At 31.0% G+C, this 24,205-nt stretch overlaps 2 protein-coding genes across 2 annotated transcripts; one reads left to right on the top strand and one right to left on the bottom strand.

Moving 5' to 3' along the window:
• The first annotated feature begins 10,844 nt into the window (after positions 1-10,844).
• On the top strand, positions 10,845-12,572 carry LOC110736186 (serine/threonine-protein kinase UCN-like). Its single transcript, XM_021916344.1, is given in 2 exon segments — positions 10,845-12,180; positions 12,183-12,572. Coding segments are annotated over 2 exon segments (1,257 nt in total). The 5' UTR covers positions 10,845-11,156; the 3' UTR covers positions 12,416-12,572.
• Positions 12,573-21,230: 8,658 nt separating this feature from the next.
• Positions 21,231-24,059, bottom strand: LOC110736185 (protein NLP1). The gene is made up of 2 exons (XM_021916343.1): positions 23,624-24,059; positions 21,231-22,273 (listed from the first exon to the last, which is right to left on the bottom strand). Exon 2 carries the CDS (start codon positions 22,260-22,262, stop codon positions 21,438-21,440), a length of 825 nt encoding a protein of 274 aa, XP_021772035.1. The 5' UTR covers positions 22,263-22,273; positions 23,624-24,059; the 3' UTR covers positions 21,231-21,437.
• Positions 24,060-24,205: the final 146 nt, after the last annotated feature.

Genomic DNA, 24,205 nt, shown 5'->3' with positions numbered 1-24,205 from the left:
CGATTAAGATTTGGTCCAGTGATAAGGTTTGTACTTCACAATCTTGTTAGAGTACAATTTGAATGGAGCTTTCTTTACCCTTTCCACTCCCAAAACACTTTGTCCGGTTGCCTGCTAACTTAAATTACGTTGACTTGTGATAAGTTCTAGCACGATAGAGCTTTCTCCTTGCCAAAAAAATTATACTAGTATATAGAGATCAATTATAAGTACTCCATCTTAACTTTGTGCTATTTTTTTTTTACGATTGCATCCAATCAATAGTTGATTTCTATGTACTATAGTATAATTTTCGCATAAAAATCCACTATAAGAAGAATGGTGTAACTAAAAGTGGTATGTTTTGAAGCATGATGTAGTAGTTTAATACGAATTGGATTCCCCAAATTGGAATGCCACGAAATAATGGCTAATTAATGGTCAGTTCATAGAGATATCAACTTTATGTTCTTCCTTTGAAAGATACCAATTATAGGTGTGCAATATTATTATTACGGAGTTTAATTTACAGGAAATTATCATTATACACTGAGAAAAGGCGTCTTAAAAAAAATTTATCATTTGATAAATTTTGTGAGTAACAAATGTGATGTAAAACCAACCAAAATTGTAAAACATATAATATAGTTTAACACTTGAGCTAAAGAAATAATCACACTATTGAGCATGTTGTCTTATACTCTTATAAGTTATAAGCTATAACCATTTTTACAAAAATTTAATTCCAAACCCCAAAATCAACGGTATTGTTAGGTTGACTAATTTGCATCCTAGACAAAATTAAATATGAATTGACGGCTGATAAATACTTGAATGGCACTCCTAAATCCCCTCCTTAATTAAATTTATTATTCATATTTAAAAATCATTTTCTTTTTCTATTTTCTAATATAAAAAGGTCGCGTACTTTCTTTTAACTTGCCGAATGTTTTGAGGAATCTCCGCATAAACCAAAACAAGTCATCCTCAACAAGTCAATCATATGAACTAAAAAAAATTACTTCTTCCAGCACTAATTTTAGTGATATACAAGCTATACAGCTATAATTAATTAGACTATTTTTTCATAAATTAGTATTCTTTTATACCGATTTTTCGCACGATTTCCAAGCGTATACATCATAGAAAATCATTCAATTTGATTTATTAAAACAATATATGAGATATACATAAAAATATCACACATGACCTACTTGAGAGTACAATGGATGAACCAAAAAAAATACTTTGCTATGATTTTGTTTTTAAACTCTAATAGCATGGAGAAATATTTTAGGGTGAATCGACTCAACTTGAATAAGAGTCGGTGCTCATATATATATATATGAGAGATTATCCATCAATTTAAAATAATCGGACTCAATCGGAAGAGTAGGTGCTTGTATGTTGTATCATTTAATTAAAGTAAATAATTAATTTAGCCAACATTAGTCAAAGAGTCTATTATCCTATGTTAAATTTACTTTATAATTTGAAAATAATTGTAGTCTTACGTACACTAATTCTAGGAGAATTAAATTTGTGGGCTCGTGCGTAAGCCCACTTAGTCACGCGTGTGGCTTAAGAAAGGACAAAGCTACTTTAATTTTATCTAAGTTGTGAGTGCCTTTACAACAGAAAGGAGATAGGACTCTTACCTTTGCTATTTGAGAAGGTGACTTGACCTTATATTCATTTGGGGAGCCTAACTTATTAGGGTTATAACCCTTTTATGCCCATGCAAAGAGTCATCTAACCCTTTAATTCATGTATTCTCAACTAATCATTTACTAATTTCACTAATTGTATTAGTTGGAAGTTGAGGATTAGTTAGGTCATGTAAAAAGTTGATCAAAGCAATAGTATAACATTGTTTGGGAGTTTGATTGTTTACTCAAGGTGATTAACGAGTTATCATTATTATTAATCAAGTTTTATTATTGATTATGATCATAAATCCAAATCTCATCCACCCCGGCCCCCTCTTAAAAGCAATGTAACATTTAACGTCGGGTATGGAAAGACTCATGTTCACTTCAAGTTTAAAGGATTTTGACGGTTTTCATCATGTGAGAGGAATGTGTAATAGAATATAAAATCAATTTTAATCTTTAAATATTATTGTGTGATTGAGTTTGTCCTTTGACATATTCCTTGTAATCGATAGTATGCTTTTATTTCTTTGAAAAATGTTAATAATGGAGTTGATTTGTAGATTTATAGCACCTTGAGGTATTAATATATGGATCAAAATCTAATCTAAATGGCTCACTTTTAAGCTAATGACCCCTATATGTTTATTATATGTATGTATAGTTTTCCACATTTTGAGTGATTAGATTAGATGGACAAACAACAATTTTGTAAATGAAAAACAAGGGGCTTTTTTCATAGATGATATATCATGGCCGACAACCGCATCATTAAAGTATACATGGCTTTTTCTCTAAAGTAATTAATGTCTTAAACTTTGACATTTGGCCCCATTAACAATTTTTTATCCTTTTGTAAATAAAACTTTTGACATTTTTATTGCTATCTTGTTTATTTAAGGGATACACAAAAACAAAATGGGGGTTCTATTTAATTGCTCTATGATTCAAAACTAAATTTGATGCCAATATAGTAATCTTTACCAAAATTGAAACAAGCTAAGCTTAATATATAGAGATATGATTAACTAATTAAGTAATCTTTACCAAAATGATAAATATTATGAGACGGAGATAGTATATCAGATTAATTTATTAATTTTACTCCACTATAATTACTTGAAAATAAAAATTAATATTGATTTTTTTTTCCACCTTGATATCTTGGCTCCCTCTTTATCTTAACTTTAAGTTTTAACATAAAATAAAATAGGTGGAAGCTTACATTTTCTCCCACCAAATGATGGCCGACAGGAACGCAATTTATGAAAGTTTTATATTAGGTGAAAAAATAAATTTGTATAGTGATTAGTGAAGGGAACCTTAAGAAAGTGTACATCGTGGGACTATCATGTCTCCAACCTATACTAATTAAGCTCACTTGAGGCCAAATTGAGTACACACAATGACCAAACGTCCAAAGGTGTACGTAAATGTAATCTCTTATTTTTTTCCCCCAATAAAGATCAATATACATACTCTTCATATGTACTCTCTCTGTTCCTTATCTTTTGCTTTATCTGACTTTTTACGGTCTTCAACACGCATGTTCAAACGTATATATCTCATCAACACGCATGTTCAAACGTATATATCTCAATTTCTATATGCATAAAAATTATAAAAAATTAATATTAATAAAATATACAATGAGACGATTCTAACAAGATCCCACATGAATATATTATCACTTATAGATTAACGAGAATTCATGGACAAAGTTTTATAAATTTGACCCATATATTTGCAATGGGGCAAAAAATAAGGGACGGAATAAGCTTTTGTACATATAGCCTAAGAATTGAATAAATATTACTATATCAACCTATAGTTTTACTAATGTACAATTTTAATTATTTTTGTTCGTTTGTAGTACTATTCTTATAGATATAAGAAAAAGAGTTGATAATAGGAAGTTCTACTCATGAGAAGATAGAATACCAAAGAACAAGTTTTATCTGAAAGAAAGAAAAAAAATAAGTTGTTAAATAAAACACGTATTAATATAAAATAGAAAGAAGACTAAACCTACATTTGTATTGGTAAAAATATATAAGTGTAATTTATCTATTTCTCAAATTGGAATTGGCTTATTTTCAAATAGTATGAGAAGTTTTATTTGAGAGAGCATCATATAATGGACCTCGATCAATATGTATACACATGGCAAACAACATATAAGCATTGGCAAATTTGGGTTGGCAAATAAAACTTTTTGGCGCTACTTGTTGGATTATTATTATTAACAATTAACCAGTTCAAAGATAATTATGGTACGGTTTGATTAAATTATTACAATGTTCGTTATATTTTCTCATAATTTACACGCACGTACCTAATTAAGAAAACTATAATTCATGTAAATAATAAAACGATAAAAAGTTGGTTGCCAGAGTAAAAGTATAGTAGTAGTAGAAAGAAAGAAGATCCGAATCGCACTAAAAAATCCATGGAGATGATCCAACACAGAAACATGTGGATCACCCTGTCAAGAATCCGTTAAGCATTGATTTCAACCGATTAAAGTGACAATTATTACAACATTGAATTATATATGACTTTTAATTATTACTACTTTCATATAAAAATATTCCACCAAAGATGTCACAAGTTAGTACAAACTTGAGATTATGGGATAGCCCAAGTCGTTAGAGCTTCCTTTTCGACATCGGAGAATCTGGGATCGATTCTCATCCCTTGTTCTCGTGGATTTCTAAACAATAACATTAAATTACATAAGTTAGTACAAATTTAGGCCTTTATTTTCTCCCTTTAATTACATACCAATATAAAAGTGTATCATAGCACAATGTCAATATCAATAGAGATTGACCATGTACTAACTAGATGGTCTGGTTTCAAATGATGATTTAATTACAATGAACATTGAAGACCATCTACAAGATTGACTAGTAAGATGTTTACTTGCTCGATCGATGTTTTTTGGTCGAGTCAAGAGTCCCTAACCTTCTAACGGTTTCAAATTATATCATGTGATGAAAGTGTGTAGATAATTAAAATTAGATATATATTTACGTGTTATTAGCAATAACTTGTCAGCATCTAATATATATATGATGGTCCATAACTTTACCAAAAGAATAATGATGATGCTTAACTTGACACTTTAATCCCATTTATTCTCATGACATCAAATTAAACAAAATTCAACCCTTGATGGAATAAAGAAAACTATAGGTAAAATCAACTTTGATATCTTTGGAGCGTACTAAATTACTGATTAATAACAATCTATATATGATCTAACCATGCATATTAAGGTTAAATTAAGCTTTTTATAATGAAGGATGTGCTCTTAATTACTAATGTTATATATTTAATTTAATTTTAAGCCTTTCCAATAATCAAAATTACTAAAACATCCTTGGCCCACATCCATGAATTTGAAGCTAACCATGTCAAAATGTGTTTATTTCACGTCAAAGTTAGGTAATCTAGTACTGAGGGTTAATTACACGTCGAATTTGTTTTCATTTTGGTTGGAAAATTAAGACCCTACAATTTAATATATTGCCAAAACAATTTAATACTATTAGAAAAGTAATGGTTGAGGACAGTAAATGTTAATTTTAAAGGTAACTTATAAATAAAATTAAACGTAATTAAGTAGATTGTCACAATTTATACCACGTGGATGTAACTTGTGATGTACACGATGCAATGATAGTAACTCAAGGTGGATATACACTTGATGATTATGATCATTTGATGGCCTTTTAGGCTAAGAAATCTCAGCTTATATTAGCTTTTGGTAACTAGCTAGTGATTGAAGTTCTCATCTTAACAACTTAGATACTCTCAACTAATTTATCAAGAAGTGTAGTCGCAATTAGTTGGAACCTTTTTACTTTCGTATGTATAATAAGTTATATCTTATGTATGGTATAAATAATGTCATTATTTCTTTACTTGAATGCTTAATTGCTTACACATTAGGCGCATAAAGATAGAATAAAACATATATACTATATAAATGTACCCTTCGAGTACAACTGGTTGTTCAGTAAAATTCTAACATAGATTGAAAGTCATGTTATAAGCAACTTCTTATACATTATATAGCAATTTATGTATGAGACTGCTAAATTTGAACGAACAAAGTATTATACCTTTCATCATCGTGGTCTCTCCTTGTTTCGATGCATGCATGCAACAAGAGTGTGTAAGATATATGTCATCCATTACAATATGTATACTTGAGAATTATCATTTGTGATAACTCAAATTTAAATAACTTAGGGGACATAAATATACTTACAAAGTAAGTATATACTTGTGTGTGGTAGATACTAGTTAGAGTGTATGATTAAAAGTTGAAATCTATTAACTATTACTAAAACATGATATTGTTGACATTATCTTTTCTCAAAACCGTATACGTGTCGCTTTCTTATGAAATTTTTTCCCGCCTAAAACCATTGATGATATCATTTTTTTGTGATAGTTTTTTTTTTTTTCCTGAAAGGATTTTTTTTTCTTTTGTGTGATACTTCATAAACAAGCTAATTAAGTTCTTTCAACAACTTTAATCTAGAAAACCGAAGTATAGTAAATAGAATAGCAACTGTATTCCTTTCTTTTGATTTAAAGATCTATCATTCTCTCTCCTCAATTCTTTAACACTAATATTCAAACATCCAGAAATTTCCTACAATATTCAAACTGTATTTCTTTTAAAAAATCTCCTTTCAATGACTTTATGAAAAAATTGAAAAGATTCATTGTATATACGAGTTCTATACTATAATTTTTTATTAAAACCGTGCATCACACGAGGATAATCTAGTTATAATAATACTCCTATTTAATTTCATAATTTCATCTTAATTAATTGAACCCATAAGAAGAGCACGTGACTGCCGCCATGGTGGTTTGGTTGAGGTATGCTTAATTGATTAATTGGTGAACATTTTTGCCTATAATATTATAAATAAATTAAAAAATGGTTGATGAACATTAAATTAAGGAATCATGTCACAAAAAATACAGACAACAAAAAAGGAAAGCTATGATAAAATACAACTAAACACTGTGACTGATGACTAGGGGCTGCTTTAGATGAAAGCTAAATATATAATTAAAGTTTAAAGAACATTCTGAATTATATATAATTATTTTTTTCTATCTCATTAAGGCTCTATGCTTTTTTAATCTACCATAACTCTCAAGTAATCATCTTTGTTGAAGTTTACCAGATTTATAAATTATGATTATAAAGTTGGTAACACTTTAATTAACCTTGTGTTGGACCTCTTTATCATAATTTTCCTGCATTACCTTTCAATCTTATACTTTAGTTTTCAGATCTTTTGATGTTTTCAAAAGGAGAACTATACAAGAATAGAGTTAGCTTAGGCAGGCCTTTAATTTATGACCTAGATTAATAGCTAATAAGTGGGAACTCACTAAAACCTCTTAATTAAAACACCTTACACATAGTGATATACGTTAAAGGTGAGACTTTAAAAAATCATATACTATGTATTATGAGTAACAGTTTGCCTAACATATGTGCACAAAGTTCGTCACATAATTATATGATCAATTACAAGTTTATTTTCAACAGCTCCATAACCTAATTAAAAGATAACCCCATACTATGTCGAGAAAGATTTAACAGAATAGTATAGAATGGTGTTACTATAATACATACGAAGTAAATAACAAACTAAACTTTAAATGTACAATACAAGATGATTTTTCCAACATGCATTTAAATAATAGCAAGTTTTACTATTACTAATATTAATATGAGATCACCTAATGTGATTGCTTGGAAATCAAGATTCAAGACTAATTACTTTTATATCCGACCGATACTCATAATTCTAAGTTTCTAACTGTTTTTGTACTCTAAACTAATCCCACTAAAAATATATGGAGTACAATTATACATTAATACCTAAATAATCCAGCCTAAACCACCACTTAGATTCTGTACTTTTTGGCATGGAGTTATATTTATGCTATTTTAGGCAGTTGGAAAGGAGCTTCAATCTAATAATCAATTAGGATTCAATTACTTCTTCATGCTAACTATGTCCTTTTAAACGATGGTTAGTACATACTCGATTGGTGTCAAAAAATAAATAAATAAAATATTAGAACATATATACTAATTCAGTAATTCACTAATTTGTTATCGATTAATCATTTTTTTATTTTTATTTTTTTTGCGTGTGTGGAAATAATACTTAATTAAATTATACAAAGTACTCTGTTTATTAAAATTACAAATTTAAATTTACTCATCAATCTAAATGAAATACATCCTATATCGAATAATATAAAAAAAAAAAAAAAAAAAAAAAACACACACACACATGGCATACTACGTATATTACTACTATAAGGTACGGTCTATACCTACTTGCTACTTCATTCATCAATTAACGTCAACTAATGAGTATTAAACAAAGTTAAAACTAAATTAGTGATAAAGCTTTTGCTGGATTTATACCTTAATCAGTTAAGTTTTCTGTTTTTGCTACACTGACACCCCCAAAAGATGCCAATTATCTTCATTATATTGCAGATGATGCATTATAAAATAGAATACTTTTGCATGGGGAAGAATATACAATTTATATTATCCTCTTCAATTATTTATGATCATAAAACCTAGGAATTAATTAAGAATAATAGTATAAAGTTTAAAAAATGAGAAAATAGAGAGATAAGATAAGAGGGAGCAATGACATGGAAACAACATTCCAACAAAAGCACTATATACATCTCCAAGGGGCACGTTCGTGTACCCCCTCGTACTCCCATAATCCCATGTGGTTTAACCGTACATTCATATTTTTTTAATTATAAAGTTATTATTTCCATTAATTATTCATTTAGATGCCTGTTACTAATAATCTATATACTTATAAAAGGCACTAGTATTATCTATGTGTATGTCAAGCATAATGAAACAATTTGCAATCAAGTTATCCCTCTATTTGAAATTTGAAAATAATAATAATAATAATAATAATTTGAAATTTGCAATCATTCGCTAGGACTCAGGATTTTTGTGCTCGTGCGGCTGCTCACTTCTTTAATAGGATTGGGTTCGCTATAGCTAGAGGGGTGGGGGCCCAGATTGTATCTCGCCTCCCCACTAATTTCTTATAAATCGTTTGACTTTGTAGATGTTTTTTATAATAGTAATAATAATAATAATAATAATAATAATAATAATAATAATAATATCCGAAAGTGAGCTTATTGAGGGATAGACCATGGCCTCCCATTTAAAATTTAGAAGCTTAAACATTGATACAGGTTAACGCTTAAGAGTATAGGGAAGAAAATATAATTGGTGGGTTTCAAACTTGTGACCTCAAAGTCACAAAGTAAGTTCTCCATTAATTCCATCAAGCTTTGGCTTGATGTAGTATGTAGTATATTTACGTTAGAAAGTTATATACTACGTGTATACATATAAGAGTATACACTCTACGGATGATTTTACAATAGAAGATATACAAGTATTCAAGTAATAATAACTACTTTGTATTAACGTTAGAAATGTAAAATAACGGAATGAAAATATTTATACTTTTTCTTGTTGGTAGGTCTAAAGGTATATTTTTATATATAGATAACTATATAAATTTCCACCATTTTGTCTTATACTTTGCATTAATATTTTGGTAGCATTAATAAATAGGTGAATAGGCCAATAGGGTATTAATAATAGAATTTAATCTCATAAATGCTTACACGTGTGACTTTATATTATCTTGTCGTTATTCAGCACCATAGGACTATAATGTATTTGTTGGAAACTCTAAAATCCAACTCAGAACACGAGGACCGTACAAAGGAGATTTATAAAATACTCCCAAGTCTACATTATTTGATCGATACTTTGATTATCTCATGTTGCTACATCAAATATTTCATTATCATTTTATTTTGATCAACTTACAACATTTTGTACCGTGTATAAACTTAGTTTTATTTGTAAATCTAAACTAATACTCCGTAATGAAGTTATTAGAAGTTCAGGAATACTCTATAATATGAATTTATTAACCTTCGTTAAAAAGTTTAAGATAATAACAACTACCCGTAATTTCTAATTACAAAGTTAAGGTATTTAAAAATTACTCCGTAGGACGGTAGTAGTTACTCCGTATTAGTTAATTAACGGACAAAGATTAAATACTAAAAAGGAAACATGCATACTGGTTGTTTGAATTATATTGAGTAAACCTCTATCCGTTTTGCCATATTTGGTTCAATGTAAAATAAATGTCACATTAACTTATATGTTAGACTTTTAAGTTTTTACCTTTTAGATCTTTTAAATGATATTGACAAAATATATAATGTACGAACGATACATATTTATATTTAAAAAAGGTATTTTGTATGACGTAAAATACTAGTTGATCAACTGAGCCTATTAAAGTAGTGATATGATGCCCTGGATCATTGCATATTGTAATACTTGCATTAAATTAAAAGGACAGTCAATTAAGTTGAAGAAATTGTTGAATGTAGGTCGCTCGTGATCCAAAAAATAATAATCGATGATTAGCCTATAATTATACGGAGTAATGAATTTTTTTTTTTATAAAATATGGAGTATATATTATTAGTGTGTATACATACGCTATCTATTGATGTATCTTTTTCATATTACCATTAAAATTCATATAGATAGAACTTATTAAATTATTATTATTATTATTATTATTATTATTATTATTATTATTATTATTATTATTATTATTATCTAACCAACAAAATTGTATAAGTTAGAGGGTAATTAGATCATTTAAAAAAAAAAGATCATTACTCATCATTTTTCAAGTAAGGATTCGAGTTAGAGCATAGGCAATTATATTTGACGAGAAAATGATTCTTTATCTTAAGTTTTATGAACAATATATAAATAAAAGAATAAAACCTGGTCTTTAGCTCTTGATAAAAACAAGTCTCTTGACTCTTACTCCCCTGTCCCTAATTATTTGCTTAAGTTTTCCTTTTTTGGAGTCAAAATTTATCGTCATTTGAACCTATACTTTTTTGGAGTACTATACAGAATATAAACTAAACAATTAATGAAATTATTTGTAAATCGTGAAAAAGCAAATAAACACAGACATCTTTTAGAGATAAAAGAAGCAAGTAGGGCGTCAAACAAGTCTTATCAAATGATGGGTGCACACGATGCACCCTCAACACCCCTCAAAACTCCCCATTAATAGAAATGAATAAGTTAATTAATTACCCACCAAACCCAAACCCAAATTATAGTAATTACATTACTCTCCTTTTTAACACATCACACATTGATGCTACATTATCATACTACTACAAATCAGACTCACATACAACACGACCACACTTAAATTAAGTAAATTAGAATATATATTTTTATTCAAAAAGTCCAACCCATACTATTTATATCTCATCATCTTCTTCCTCCTCACATCTTTCAACTCATTTATTCTTCTTCTTCTCCTCTTTCTCTCTCCTCCTCCTCCACCAACAATAAAAATGGAGACCCACCCGAATAACAACAACAACCTTAACCTTAACATTGACAATATACGTGCAATCAAAGTCCTCGGAAAAGGTGCAATGGGCACCGTTTTCTTAGCCCACGATATCGACTCCGACCCAGATGGAAATTACCCTTTTGCCCTCAAAGTCGTCGAGAAATCTCTCCTTAAAACTAAACACAACGACGCCGAACGTCGTGCGCGGTGGGAAATGACGGTTTTAGCCTCTATTAACCACCACCCTTTCCTCCCTACCTTACTGGGCTCATTCGAGGCCCATGATTTATTGGGTTGGGCCGTCCCTTTTTGCTCCGGTGGTGATTTGAATGTTCTCAGGTACAATCAAAACGACGCCGTTTTCAGCTCCTCCGCGATTAAGTTTTATCTGGCGGAGATTGTCTGTGCGCTCGAACACCTTCATAGCATGGGGATTGCATACCGTGATTTAAAGCCGGAGAATGTTCTTGTTCAAGGCTCAGGTCACGTAACTCTCACGGACTTTGATCTTTCTAGAAAGTTATCAATTCGAAAGAAGAAACAACCCGCCGTTGGGTTCGGGTCATCCGATTCGGGCTCTACTAATACTTTTCGAGAGTTCAAGCCACTCCCGCCAACGCCCCCACCGCCGCAGAGACGGAATCATTTAACCCGTATTTTAACGTACGGGTCGGGTTTGGATTCGGGTCTACGGAAGGCGAAATCGGCCCGCGTTTCGCCGAGGAGAGCGAGTTTCGCTGGCGGGAAACGCTCAAACTCTTTTGTTGGTACGGAGGAATACGTTTCGCCGGAGGTGGTGCGAGGGGAGGGACATGAGTTCGGGGTTGATTGGTGGGCCCTTGGAATTTTGGCGTACGAAATGTTATACGGAAGAACACCGTTCAAAGGGAAGAATAGGAAAGAAACGTTTCGAAACGTGCTCATGGTACGTCCCGAGTTCGTGGGACAACGTACGTCGTTAATCGATCTAATTGATAAATTGCTTGAGAAAGACCCGAGTAAGAGGTTGGGACATTTTCGAGGGCGGAGGAGATTAAAGAGCATGATTTTTTTAGAGGGTTGAGATGGGACCTACTAACGGATGTCGAACGTCCACCAATCGTTCCTGTATTGGTGGACGTAGACTTAACTAATGTTGCTACGTTTGATATAAGGGATTATTTTCTTAAGTCGAGGGCGCCACCGTCATTGCCGCCTTCGCCAGTGCGGTCTTTGTCCTCATTGTCGGAAGAGAATATTTCACGAACGGAATTCTGATGAAACTTTGTCAGAGTTAGATTTTTTTTTATATATATATTATTATTTGGGAAATTTTAGTGTACATAGAAGTAAAAACAAATAACTAAGAGTTAGTTTAGGGAATGTACTAATAGTTGTTAAAAATTAAGAAATGTATAGTAATTTATGTTTTTAACTGTCACGTCAGGTGCACAAAATAAGTTGCTGAGTATTGTTATATTTTTCTTTTCCTCATGGAATATATGATTATGAGGCAACAAAAATCTGCTACTTTTGCTTGGCAATTGATGAGAATAAGTGGTAAATTTTTTGAAAAAAATAGAGTAAAATAATTGTTGCTAATTATGCTTTACTCTTCTTTTGAGATATTCCCCGTGTTGGTCATCATGAAGGTTTAGGACAAATTATAGCGTCCTTTGATGATAATTATGGGCAATTTTGGTATTTCTTGTGTATGGGAGTAACACTTTGAGGACATAATTGTTTACATTATCAAAATAATTTTTATTTTATTTATTTATTTATTTATATTGTTTTTGGTGTTTGGAGAGCCACAAGGGCGTACAATGAGACTCGATCCCAAGATATTCAGGAACCTGGAGAGAAACTCTAACCACTTGAGTTATTCCTCGTTCTCATTATCAAAAGAACCTAGCATCATGAACCTATCAAATATAATTGATAAGACAACAAATTAAACTAATTTCAATATTTATTTATATTTATATATAGACTATACTTGAAAGGTAAATTTAGGATACACATACGCATCATTAAACTCGAGCGTTTAATAATCCCCTTGCTATCTTGATGATAATAGAGTGAATATCTATAAATTTTGATTAAAAAAAAGTCAAATTTAATATGCGGGACAGATAAAAATAACTAATAGTTTGAAGAATCTATATGCTATATTTAGAGTAATCCAATAATCCCATACTTTTTCTAGTAAACGCTTTCTCTGTAATGGTCTTTCATTATCCAAAATCACTATACACTCATATGTACTCCACTGAATTACTGAATTTCATCAACAAGGTTGTGACTTGTGAATAGTGACTCAAAGTTTAATAAGCAACTTTGTAAACCTATTGGTTAAGTTTACCTTTCAAGTCAATGTACCAACTTTAAGATTGTTCTAGTTAATTACTTAATTTACAAGGGCAAAGTCACCTTGCTTTGGGGGTTTTGATTCCCCTTTTACAGAAAGGAATAGCAAAGCATAATTATTCAAAATAGAAAAAGATATTCAAAGGTCATCATTCGAAGAAATGTACATGTATTGTATTGTACGTACTAATTACAAATATATGTTCGAGCTGGAAAAGCATCAAACAGGATATAAACTTACTCTTGCAAGAAGGGTATCATCATTTCTTTATTAAATAATTTTTCATAATTCATTATATTAATTAGTATCATTGCCTTATTAAAAAAAAAAAAAAAAATCAAATTATAGACATATTGTATGAAATCACCCTAAATGAAAAGTGTTTTAACAAATTGAGAGTAATGATCTCTATTACTCATTATGACAGAAGTACAATACTTTTTTGTCGATCTGTTCTTTTTACTTTATTTTTTTTATATTATCTCACAAAAATTTTCAAATACAAACATTGAACAAATGAATAGAGGAGCATTTTTTTATCAAAAAGAAAAATAAATGTTCATAGAAAGTAATTACAAAATTAGATTCAATGTTTAATAATTAACATTTTTAATTTGTCATTAACAAAAGAAATAGTCCTTCAAAATTTGACAAAAATAGACTAAGGAAAAATGACAAAAATTGCCAACTTTAGTTACGATAGTTGCCAATTATTGCATCAAAGACTAGATCAGATGATATAAGATTGAAACAAAAAAATGAGCCCACAAATCTAGCTTAGCTAGCCTCAACTCAAGAACTATGCTCTTGACTCTTCATCACATGCACTTTGGTAATCATTAGATATGTAGCTATTCGAATCCTTTCTTATATAATGTTAAGAACTTAAGATGCATAATCTTGAATTCTAAATGTATTAGTTAACCTATCAATAACAATAAGATACTTTCAACTGATTCATTATGAGGGTCTTAAGCTATTTATCACGTAGTGAATAATTATTTCATTATTTGTTTCTTGATATAGAAAGATTATCAAGACCATTGTTATTTCCATTTATTTGTGCACTATTCAATAATAATTGAATTATCAATTTTTAAGGCTATATATATAACGAACATATTGTTGATGTGGTACAATCAATTGCGATAAATTTCATGCATTTCCAACATTTTGAGAACTAGATCAGACCATCCGGTTATAAGACTACTAGACATAATTTTGTCTCATGCTTCGCTATATTTTACAAGAAGTAACATATTCCATAACTTTTTAAAGGTATATTCGTACGTACTTTATTTAAAAATACAATGGTTACAATTATTATCTTAGTATAATCGAGGGCAATCTATTAGAGACATAATACAATTCTAGACACATGTACTCCGTATCACCGTATGATCTATTGCTAAAAGAATGTTGCAAACTTTTATAAAGTGGAGTATAATGTAAAATACTCCTAGAATACGATGAAAGGTATCATTAATACGAGTGGCTGATTGATAATTATAGACTTAATTAATTATAGTCCTATAGAGTTATAGGTTGTTTGATTCTTATAATAGCATAGCCTATAGTTTTTGTCTGAAGATTGTCAATATCGATCCCTCTGAATAATATGACTGTTGCAATAATAATGCAATGCAATAGTTTAAAATTCCATTTGATTTGATTATTTGTTTAGAAAAAAATGCAATTACGTTTTGTATATTACTTCTCTTTCTTCACAAATTTTGTCTAGTGATCAATTAAGTTTATAAAAGCTCTTTACACTTTGTAGTATATGATAGTTTATTGATAGATATAGCTTGTTATCCATTGTATGTACGAGCTTGAACTTAGTATGATTTTTAGTTCAATAAAGTTAAACTTGAGGCTGACATCATAGATTAATTAGGTATGTATTTAGGTCTAAGGGCTCGAGATTGATAGCCATATATGTTTTGAAAGCTAATTATGTATGGAAACTTTGATTGGATTATTGTATGTACATTATTTCCAACTGAATTGGTATTTGCATCACGTTAATTCAATAATAGCTCTATTCGAGTGAATGCTGTATTTATTACGTAGAAATAGCCATCTCCACATATATATTGCGTAGAGATCAAATAATTAGTCATCCCACCAATAAATTCAATAATACTCCAGATTCTTGCTACTGAAAATATCACTTAGTAACGTTAACATGCCTTTCAGTTTTTCACACTTTCACATACGTATAAACTTGCTCATTGATGTAAAAACACTGTACTATAACAGTATGTTACGTACAGATTTTGGCTCCCAATAAGAAAAATAAAGGCAAATTAAATAATTTGGCACCATGAAACCTATCAAAAAATAGAGGAAAATTTGCCAATTATAGCCATTTAAAATTTGTAATTAGTAAATTGCAGCCATTTTAAAAAAAAATTGCAAATTGCAGCCCAAAAGTTCTTATAAATTGTAAATTGCAACCCAATTCAACTTTTTCATCGGTTTACGTGTCAAAAAATATTCAGTTAAGGTTTTAGGGGCCATTTTAGACCTTAAGAATCCGAATTGTGCTCGAAATTAGCAAAAAAATAATGTAAATGCCTCGTTTTGCTTAACAAAAATTACGTTAATTTTTTGCCAATTCCGAGCTCAATTTGGTCCTTTAAGACCTAAAATGGTCGCTAAAACCTTAACCGAACATTTTTCGACATGCAAATTAATGAAAAAATTGAATTGGGTTGCAATTTACAATTTATAACAACTTTTGGACTGTAATTTATAATTTTTTTTTAAATGGCTGCAATTTGTAAAATACAAAGTTTATAAATGGTTACAATTGACAAATTTTTAAAAAATGGAGGACAAATACTTTACCTAAAAGTATAGTACATACGATTATTGAAAGCCTGAAAACGCACCCTATGTGATCTATGTGACTATGTGTTACAGGTTGGCTGTGATTGTAACACATTACAAAATATTTTGGTAGGATTTGAAACATTCGATGGCCGGAATTTATGAGATTTTATCTTTTATTATCCTTTAGAAAAAAAAAAGTAAAAATTATATGCCTCGTGCAAAACAAATTATTCTGTGTTGATAGGTGATGTGTTAGTGTGTTACCTAGCTTTTACGGCAAACTAAGTGCAAATATGTCCATTTCTTTATTTAAGTATAAAGTACTACTCCCTAATTTATTTTATTTGTTTCAAGAAATTTGTCTTACCCTAAAATAAAAACAATTACTTTTGTTTTGTTTGCTGAAAATTGTCTTTAATTAATTAATTAATTTGCTTGTTTTGATGTCCTCTCCTTCCTAGTTCTAACAATTCCCACTTTTGTACTTATAGCTACATAGAATCATAGACACCAAATTCGAGGGATTTTTCTTAGTAGAAAAAATAATTTTTATATTTTAAGGTAGGGGAATGTATATTTATTGATTTAGGTGTAATGGAGTTATGTGGTTTCATATGTCATTAAATGATGCAAATGAGGTCACTATGTCAATGTCAAGTTTTTCTATGTTTTCAATAATTTAAGTCAAATTTGGTTTAATTATTAGAAGTATTGTTTTTGCTAAGAGGAGGCCAAGAACGTGGTAATGTTCCCATTTCCATGGCAACATTCTAGTTACAATTAATTAAGACTGATATATATTTTGTTTTGTGGGATAATGTATCGATTCATATATGAAATATGTTAGAATTTAGGTTTGATTAAAACAATTCAATGACAAAGTAACACATACAAAATGATTTTAGAATAGACGATAATTTGTTTGTGAGTTGTAAATTGTGACACTAAGTCACTACTGGTTGAGCTAACTAATCGCCTTGCTAGTTGAAGACATTTGTTCCTTCTATTATGAAAGTTGAGCCGACTCTAGTTCACATTCAATTGACTCAACATTATTCTCCACTTTAAAATTGATGTACTTTTTATTTTTTACTAATTACTTCATGAAAATAATATGGTTTTGATTTCTGTTATTCATGTGATCGAAATTGCTCACTTACAACCAAAATAGTTGAATTGATTGGGCACATGGAATGGATCAACAAGTGGACTCAAGCTCGTGATGCACTATAACAACAAAATTTTGTAATTATCATGAGCCTTAAAAAAATTATGCACTATATGGAGTACATTGCTTGCATAGCAACGAGCTTGATGATTTTCCAACTTTATCATCGGTATGTTCTACTTGTTACTTTTCGTACAACTCGTTTAAGGTTGTGTACATTTAAAACTCGTTACTTTTGTACCCCTCAGCCCCAACCTATAGTGCATGCCTCAAAGATATAATTTTCATACAAAAAAAGGAGGGATGAAAAATTAAATTAGGTGCATTGAATAAAAACAACTAAAATCTTTGCATGGAGGATTGTTAGAGAGAGCACGAATGGCTCCGAATTCACCAATAAAGCTAGCTAGGGCTAAAATAGAGTCATTTTCAAATCTATGACCCTATATATCCTACCATCTATAATAAGATCACAACCCCTATAAATTTAAGGGTCCCATCAAATGATAGGGCTTCGTACAGTTGAAACAAGGACCATGGGTTCTAATCTAACTGTCCTGTTTCTCTTTTTGTTTGGGAGCTAGCTAACCATTATTATTTATGACTTAACCCACTATTTCATCAACTCTTTGTCATGCAATAGAGCCCCCCCCCCCCCCCCCCCCCCCCCCCCCCCCCCCCCCCCCCCTTGGCCATCTACTTCCTTAGCTTGTGGTGCCAACCACCACCAAGCCTAATACTATCCCATGTGCAATGTGCATTGCCAAAACTTCCATGCATCCATAACTAGCTTATACATATCCACACATTTCTCGTGATCTTTAATCGGTACTTTTACAACACTCATATGACTGGCAATATATGCCTAATTTAAAACTAATCTAATGCGTTTTAATCTGGGTATTTGTGAATTTGGTCACAAAGACTTACTATGAAGTTAGTGTGTATATTTCGATCTTTGTTGATGGACACCATCCCTTAACTTTACTAAGCTAGTTGATATCTATTATACTAATTTAGTACATGTACTATATATTATATAATATGTTCATGGTCATCAATGTATATACAAAGAAACAAAGCAACATACACCTTAATGGATGAAATACAAACAAATCTCATTACATATATTAAAGTACATAATCCCTTGATTAATGGGTAAGGAGTATCTATTCCCAGATTGCACTACGTATAAGCTTGGCTTATTCTAATTTTATTATTATCTTAATTAAATGCACTCATTTAATCTCCCCTTATTAACTAAGCTAAATTAATTTTTTGTCACGCCTCCTCTCCTTTGTTGTTTTGTTAAAAGCCTAATTTATACTATAAAATTTAATGGACCTGCTAGTTAAGCACTTCATACTATATATGCATATTCCAAACAAAAGAAACGTAAATTAAATAGTGATTGTTCCATTTGTCGGGCCCAAAATAGGCACCAATTTTGTCTAAATTCACACTATCATTTTTCTACCTCGTGACTCACATAGGTGGAACCCAAAACTTGTTAGCTATATCATCAAGAAAACCTCTTTGTTATTCGTTACATTTTTATGAGTAACATTTTGGGTTCCATAAATTATCTCGATCTCCTTATTTAATGGTTTGGTGCATTGTATGTACCTAAGTGAGGAAAGAAAACATGCATATAATGACTTGTCCTCCTCGTTTTATGGGTGTATCTATCACATTGAAAGTCACTTATAGTGTTATGTGGTATGTCGATTATGAATTAGCCTTTTTTCAATCGGTTCAATTTATATGCTTAGTTGTTGAACAAATACGATATAAGGATGTCCTTTTAGTTACTCGATCTATGTATAGGCTGATCCTTGTGACGTGCATGCATAATGCTAACGTGTCATTGATAATTATTTCTGACATATGGTGAATTAATAGTTGATCCTATATATAATCACCAATGTATGTACAAACACATGTCACCTATGTATCGAGTGTATACTCATTAGATTATTATGATCTTTGCTGGAGTTTTTTTTTTTTTTACTAGTTGTCTGATGTTCAAATAATTAAGCTTGTCATATTGTACCAATTTTGTTCTTCATGTAAGTCATGTGCTTGTCACTTTGTTGTTGATTTTGATTCCTTAATTAAGGACTAGTTGTGATGTTACTTCTGCTTTTTTGAGCACATGTTCGTGTAGGAGTTGTTTTTGCCTTGGTGGCTGTTATGTTAGTAAAATTTTACACAATACTTGCACATTAATTATTGTATTAGGATGTTACTACTTATAAGAATGTTTGATTGATAATAAGCTCAAGTTTCAAATTAAGTGGATTTTGCAAATATTGAGCTCAAAAAGGTTATTGAGACTAGCCTTCAGCTCGAATGTAAATGAAAATGTGTGACATTTTAACTTGAGCATTTCTTATTGGCTTGTTAACACATAATTAACAACACAAAATTTCATAGATATTTGGGGATTTGTATTTTAATGTTGCATAATCTCACATGAATTTCGTACATATCCAATCACCAAAAACTAATGATAACTTATTTAATTTTCCTCTAAATATTATCTTAATTTCGACCCAATATTATTTACCTTGTAAACAATAACATAGACTAATACGAGTATATTACAATGTTATAGCTATTGTACTTGTAGTGCAATATGAAAAATAATCTTTGATCGGGTAGATTATTAACATATGATCGTAACTTTGTAAGTCTATAACTCATAAATATGAATGTGACACAAAGAAACAACGGTACGGAGTATCAAATATATCAAGGGCCGTTTTGAGGTATGAACAAAATTTTGTGATAAGCCAGTATATAGTTTTACTCCTGTTACACCGTGTATGTCATAACTAAACTATAATTTGTGGCCCATTTTTACTGTTTTTCAATTTTGTTTACTTATATATGTAAGGTCACTTTCGGTCATTTATAACCTTATCATTTTGAACAATTGTCTGTGATAAGCTAGGCAAAAAAAATAGGATTAAGATTAAAATATTAAACTTTAATCTGTTTCAAAGTAAGTAATGTTTGTTTACATGAAATTATGAGAACAATAAGCTGGGTTAAAATAACAGTGCATAAGTAGGTCCAAATTTAAAAAGCTGGGACCTCTTAGTACTATTGTAGTATTGTCTAGCTGTTTTATTAATTAGCTTTGCTTTATGTTTCTTAATTACATATGGTTTAAACTTTAAACAAGAAACAGTATTAGTGTCAGAAATTGTCATCAACAACTGTATACATTTGTCAGTATTATATTATACATACAAATTACACACCCTTCATTTTTTTGGGTTATGGTGGTCCTTTGCTTTGTTGGTTTGCAATAATGTGATTTAATTCTTAATAAGCTCAACTAAATGCTGAATAAATTGGGTACTCCATAATCATAAGTTCATAACCACGATTTTAAGGAGGCAGCTACAATGACAAATGATGAAAACGAGATTCTATACACTTGTTATAAAAGTTGTTTTTATGAAACAATTGGACTGTAAACAATGGGTTACTGTGATGGGCGGAGGCCCAACTAATTGGCAACCTCACTCTTCATCCTTTTAAACTTCCACACCCAATTATAACTCTTACAAAAATTAACGTTTCAACAATTCAACTTTTGCACTACCACAATTCCCTTCTGTTTCCTTGCCAACATTTTTGTTATCTCTTTCCATATTCGTGCAACATAGAAATCGTATTCTAAAGGACAAGCACTCTCTCATGAGTTTGCCAGTGAGTTGTACTAGTGGTTCGTGAATTCCGAATCACAATTTCTGAAAGCCCAGCAAAAACTTGAATACAGAATGCCAAATTTTGAAGTTCTAAATCAGGTTACAGTGATATGCCATTGACAAACACAGCCATGTTCTAGTACACTGCTTGGAAGGCAATAAAGAAGCTTTCCTTTTAACTACTTTCCTTAACTAAGGATTTTAACTTGTTTGATATAATCGACGCAGCAATATCTTCTCTTCGTTTCTCAGCTTATCAGCCCCATATTTCTTCAAAACACTAAAGTTTAGCGCCTTCTTTCCTTCCTCCAGAGCTCGTTTCCTCGTAGCTGATAATAAAATTTCATTCTGCTTATCACTCTTGGAATCCTCCTCCATGCTGTCAGTTCTCTCCTCGCACATGCTAGCACTATCATCCACTTGTACCTTGGAGGCGTCTTTCACTTCAGAGCTGGTTTTTGTGTCTTCATCCTTCGATACTCCATCATTACTATCAATACTACTTCCCCACCATCTGTTACTGCACTCTGATAAACCAGCTGATGGGAATCCATATTTGAACTCGTCTAATGAGGCGCTGGTTTCTATTGCCAAACCAGAAGCAAACATATGCTGGGACTGCCAAGTGGCCACAGTCTTGCTTCCTTGCTTCTGCTGTGCATTGTTACCTAGCGACTTTGAAATATCAGGAGTAGATTTAGGATTCTTATTATCCTTGGCAAGAGAGCCAGGGATAGAAGTTGTGATTGAAGGGGTTGTCACATTGCTCTTTGATGAAACTCCTCTCAGTGCTTTATTTTTCTCTTTAGCGGCTTCCTTCTTTATGTCTTCAATGCTCTTTCCAGCAAGATACTTGCGGTGTGGCCATCTCTCAAGACCATTCTCGTTGCATATTTTCTTTAGAACACTCGTGGAGACACCAAGAATGTCAGCTGCCTCAGAGAGGGGCAAAGAGAATAGCTTGAAGACATCTTCAAATGAGAGGGAATGGTCAATACTAGACTTCTGGTTCTGTCCAGAACTCATTGTTGCAGTTCCTGTGATGGTAAGTATGTGGTTAATGCGATAAGATACTGCACTTGGATGTTATATGCAGCAGGCAGCAGTCTCCAACTCAATATTTGGACTAGCAATGTAAAAAAGGCAGCAGTTCATACTTTATAGAAATAACAATATATCAATTTGATGCTATAGAGTTCATTAAAAGGATTGGGAGGCAACTTCTTTAGAAAGTTCATGAGCCCATAAAAAGGTGAAGTACTAGTGTGCATGAAACTGAGAATCGCACACATGAGTTGTGACAAAAACGCTACACTCAATCCTACTCAAAGTCTCAAACATTGATCAACATTCCGCTAACAATGCTCATTAAGACAGGCGACAAGTCAAACAAAAAACATTCAAAGTCTCACATGATACATAAGTTTATACCACAAGACGAGGTCCATCTCCTACATAAAAAGAAAAAAAACCAAAATTGAGTCTGCACATGGAAATACTAACAGACAGATACACAGGCACAGATTACATTAACTATCTAATACTCAAAAGCATACAGGATATATCTCACTAGCTGTGAAGTCTGTGAATGGTAAACGGTTCCATGCCAGTCGTTAACAGTCTTATGAAGACATCAGCCATCTCATGAAAACGAATAAAAATGGCACTATGTCACCATGAGCAAATATACCTTACATATAGAGAGAATCAACCAGACCATAACAATCCAATGTTTCAACAGACAATCAATTCGAACAGATTCTGATTACGGGGGTAACAAATACCAATTGGTGCATTCAGCAATGAATTTTTTCACTTCTTAGCTAGCACAAGTAAGCTTTAAGCATATAATCATCATAATTTTAGTGACAACCCCAATAGTTTTGAAATTAAACATAAAAAGCTATGATCTTGAACTCTCTTTTGTAAGCCCAATATAATAAGCAATTATAATTACGAGTATATGGAATGAAAACCCATAATTATGAACACCATTTGATTGCAATTATAGCATCAAATTACAACAGAACTTAAAAATTAAACCTAAAATTACACCCTTTTCAATAAAATTAGAAGGGGATTGTTTTTCTACTGAATTTAATTAAATTTGGGGGGAATAATCATGTAATAGTCTTTGCAAAAACCCTAACTGTCAAAGAACAAAGTTTAATACTTTAAATAATTAGCAATTGAAAATAACAGCTATAATACAAGGATTTAATAATTCTACTTAAATCGAATTCATGGCATTTGTCTACCCCTCAAATTTGCAGAACGATAACAAGATGAATTTCGAAATTGCTGACAAATTTTAAACAAAATTACCAAAATTTCACAACACAAATAAAACTGCATAAATCAGAAATTACATAAATTTTTGAGTTTACCTTAATTTTTGGAAACGAGTAGCTCTATATCTCCCGGTAATTTTGACTGAACAACAACACTCTGTTTGTTTGACTAGTAAAGAGTTTGCCGGTGTTCTAATTGGGCCGACCAAAATTCATACAAGTTTACATTTTTTTTTAGTGATTAAACAAATTTTATCTAAAATTATTTTAACTAAAAACTTATCTAATTTATTTTTATCTCTATCTTTTTTGTGAACTTAATATAAAAATTATCTTATTCAGTTATTTGTGTGTGTTTTTTTATTTTTTATTTTTTATTTTTTTGACGCACAGTTGTTTGTGTTATTGTGTGTGATTTTGTTGAAAATTGAAAAAGTTATTGTGTGTGATTTTGTTGAAAATTGACTGAAAAACTTATGAACCTATTTTATTTGAACTAATTTTACAATAATACAATAGCACAAGTGTAAAATACGAAGAAATAAACAGAACTTTGTATAATGGTATACCAAGATCCACAAAAGACTACATTTAAGATGTTTGTAGAGGTGTCAATTTAGGTGTTCGAGTCGGGTTTGATTAGGTCGGGTCAGATTCATTTCTAGCTTGAGTCATGCT

Source organism: Chenopodium quinoa, unplaced genomic scaffold, assembly GCF_001683475.1.
Source record: "Chenopodium quinoa cultivar QQ74 unplaced genomic scaffold, ASM168347v1, whole genome shotgun sequence".
In the NCBI taxonomy this organism is placed as follows: domain Eukaryota; kingdom Viridiplantae; phylum Streptophyta; class Magnoliopsida; order Caryophyllales; family Amaranthaceae; genus Chenopodium; species Chenopodium quinoa.
Note: the sequence above shows the minus strand (reverse complement) of the source record. Positions and strands in the feature narration are given on the sequence as shown.

Excerpts from the sequence above, each read along its gene's own strand:
- LOC110736185 (XM_021916343.1), bottom strand. The coding sequence starts at position 22,262 with ATGAGTTCTGGACAGAACCAGAAGTCTAGTATTGACCATTCCCTCTCA.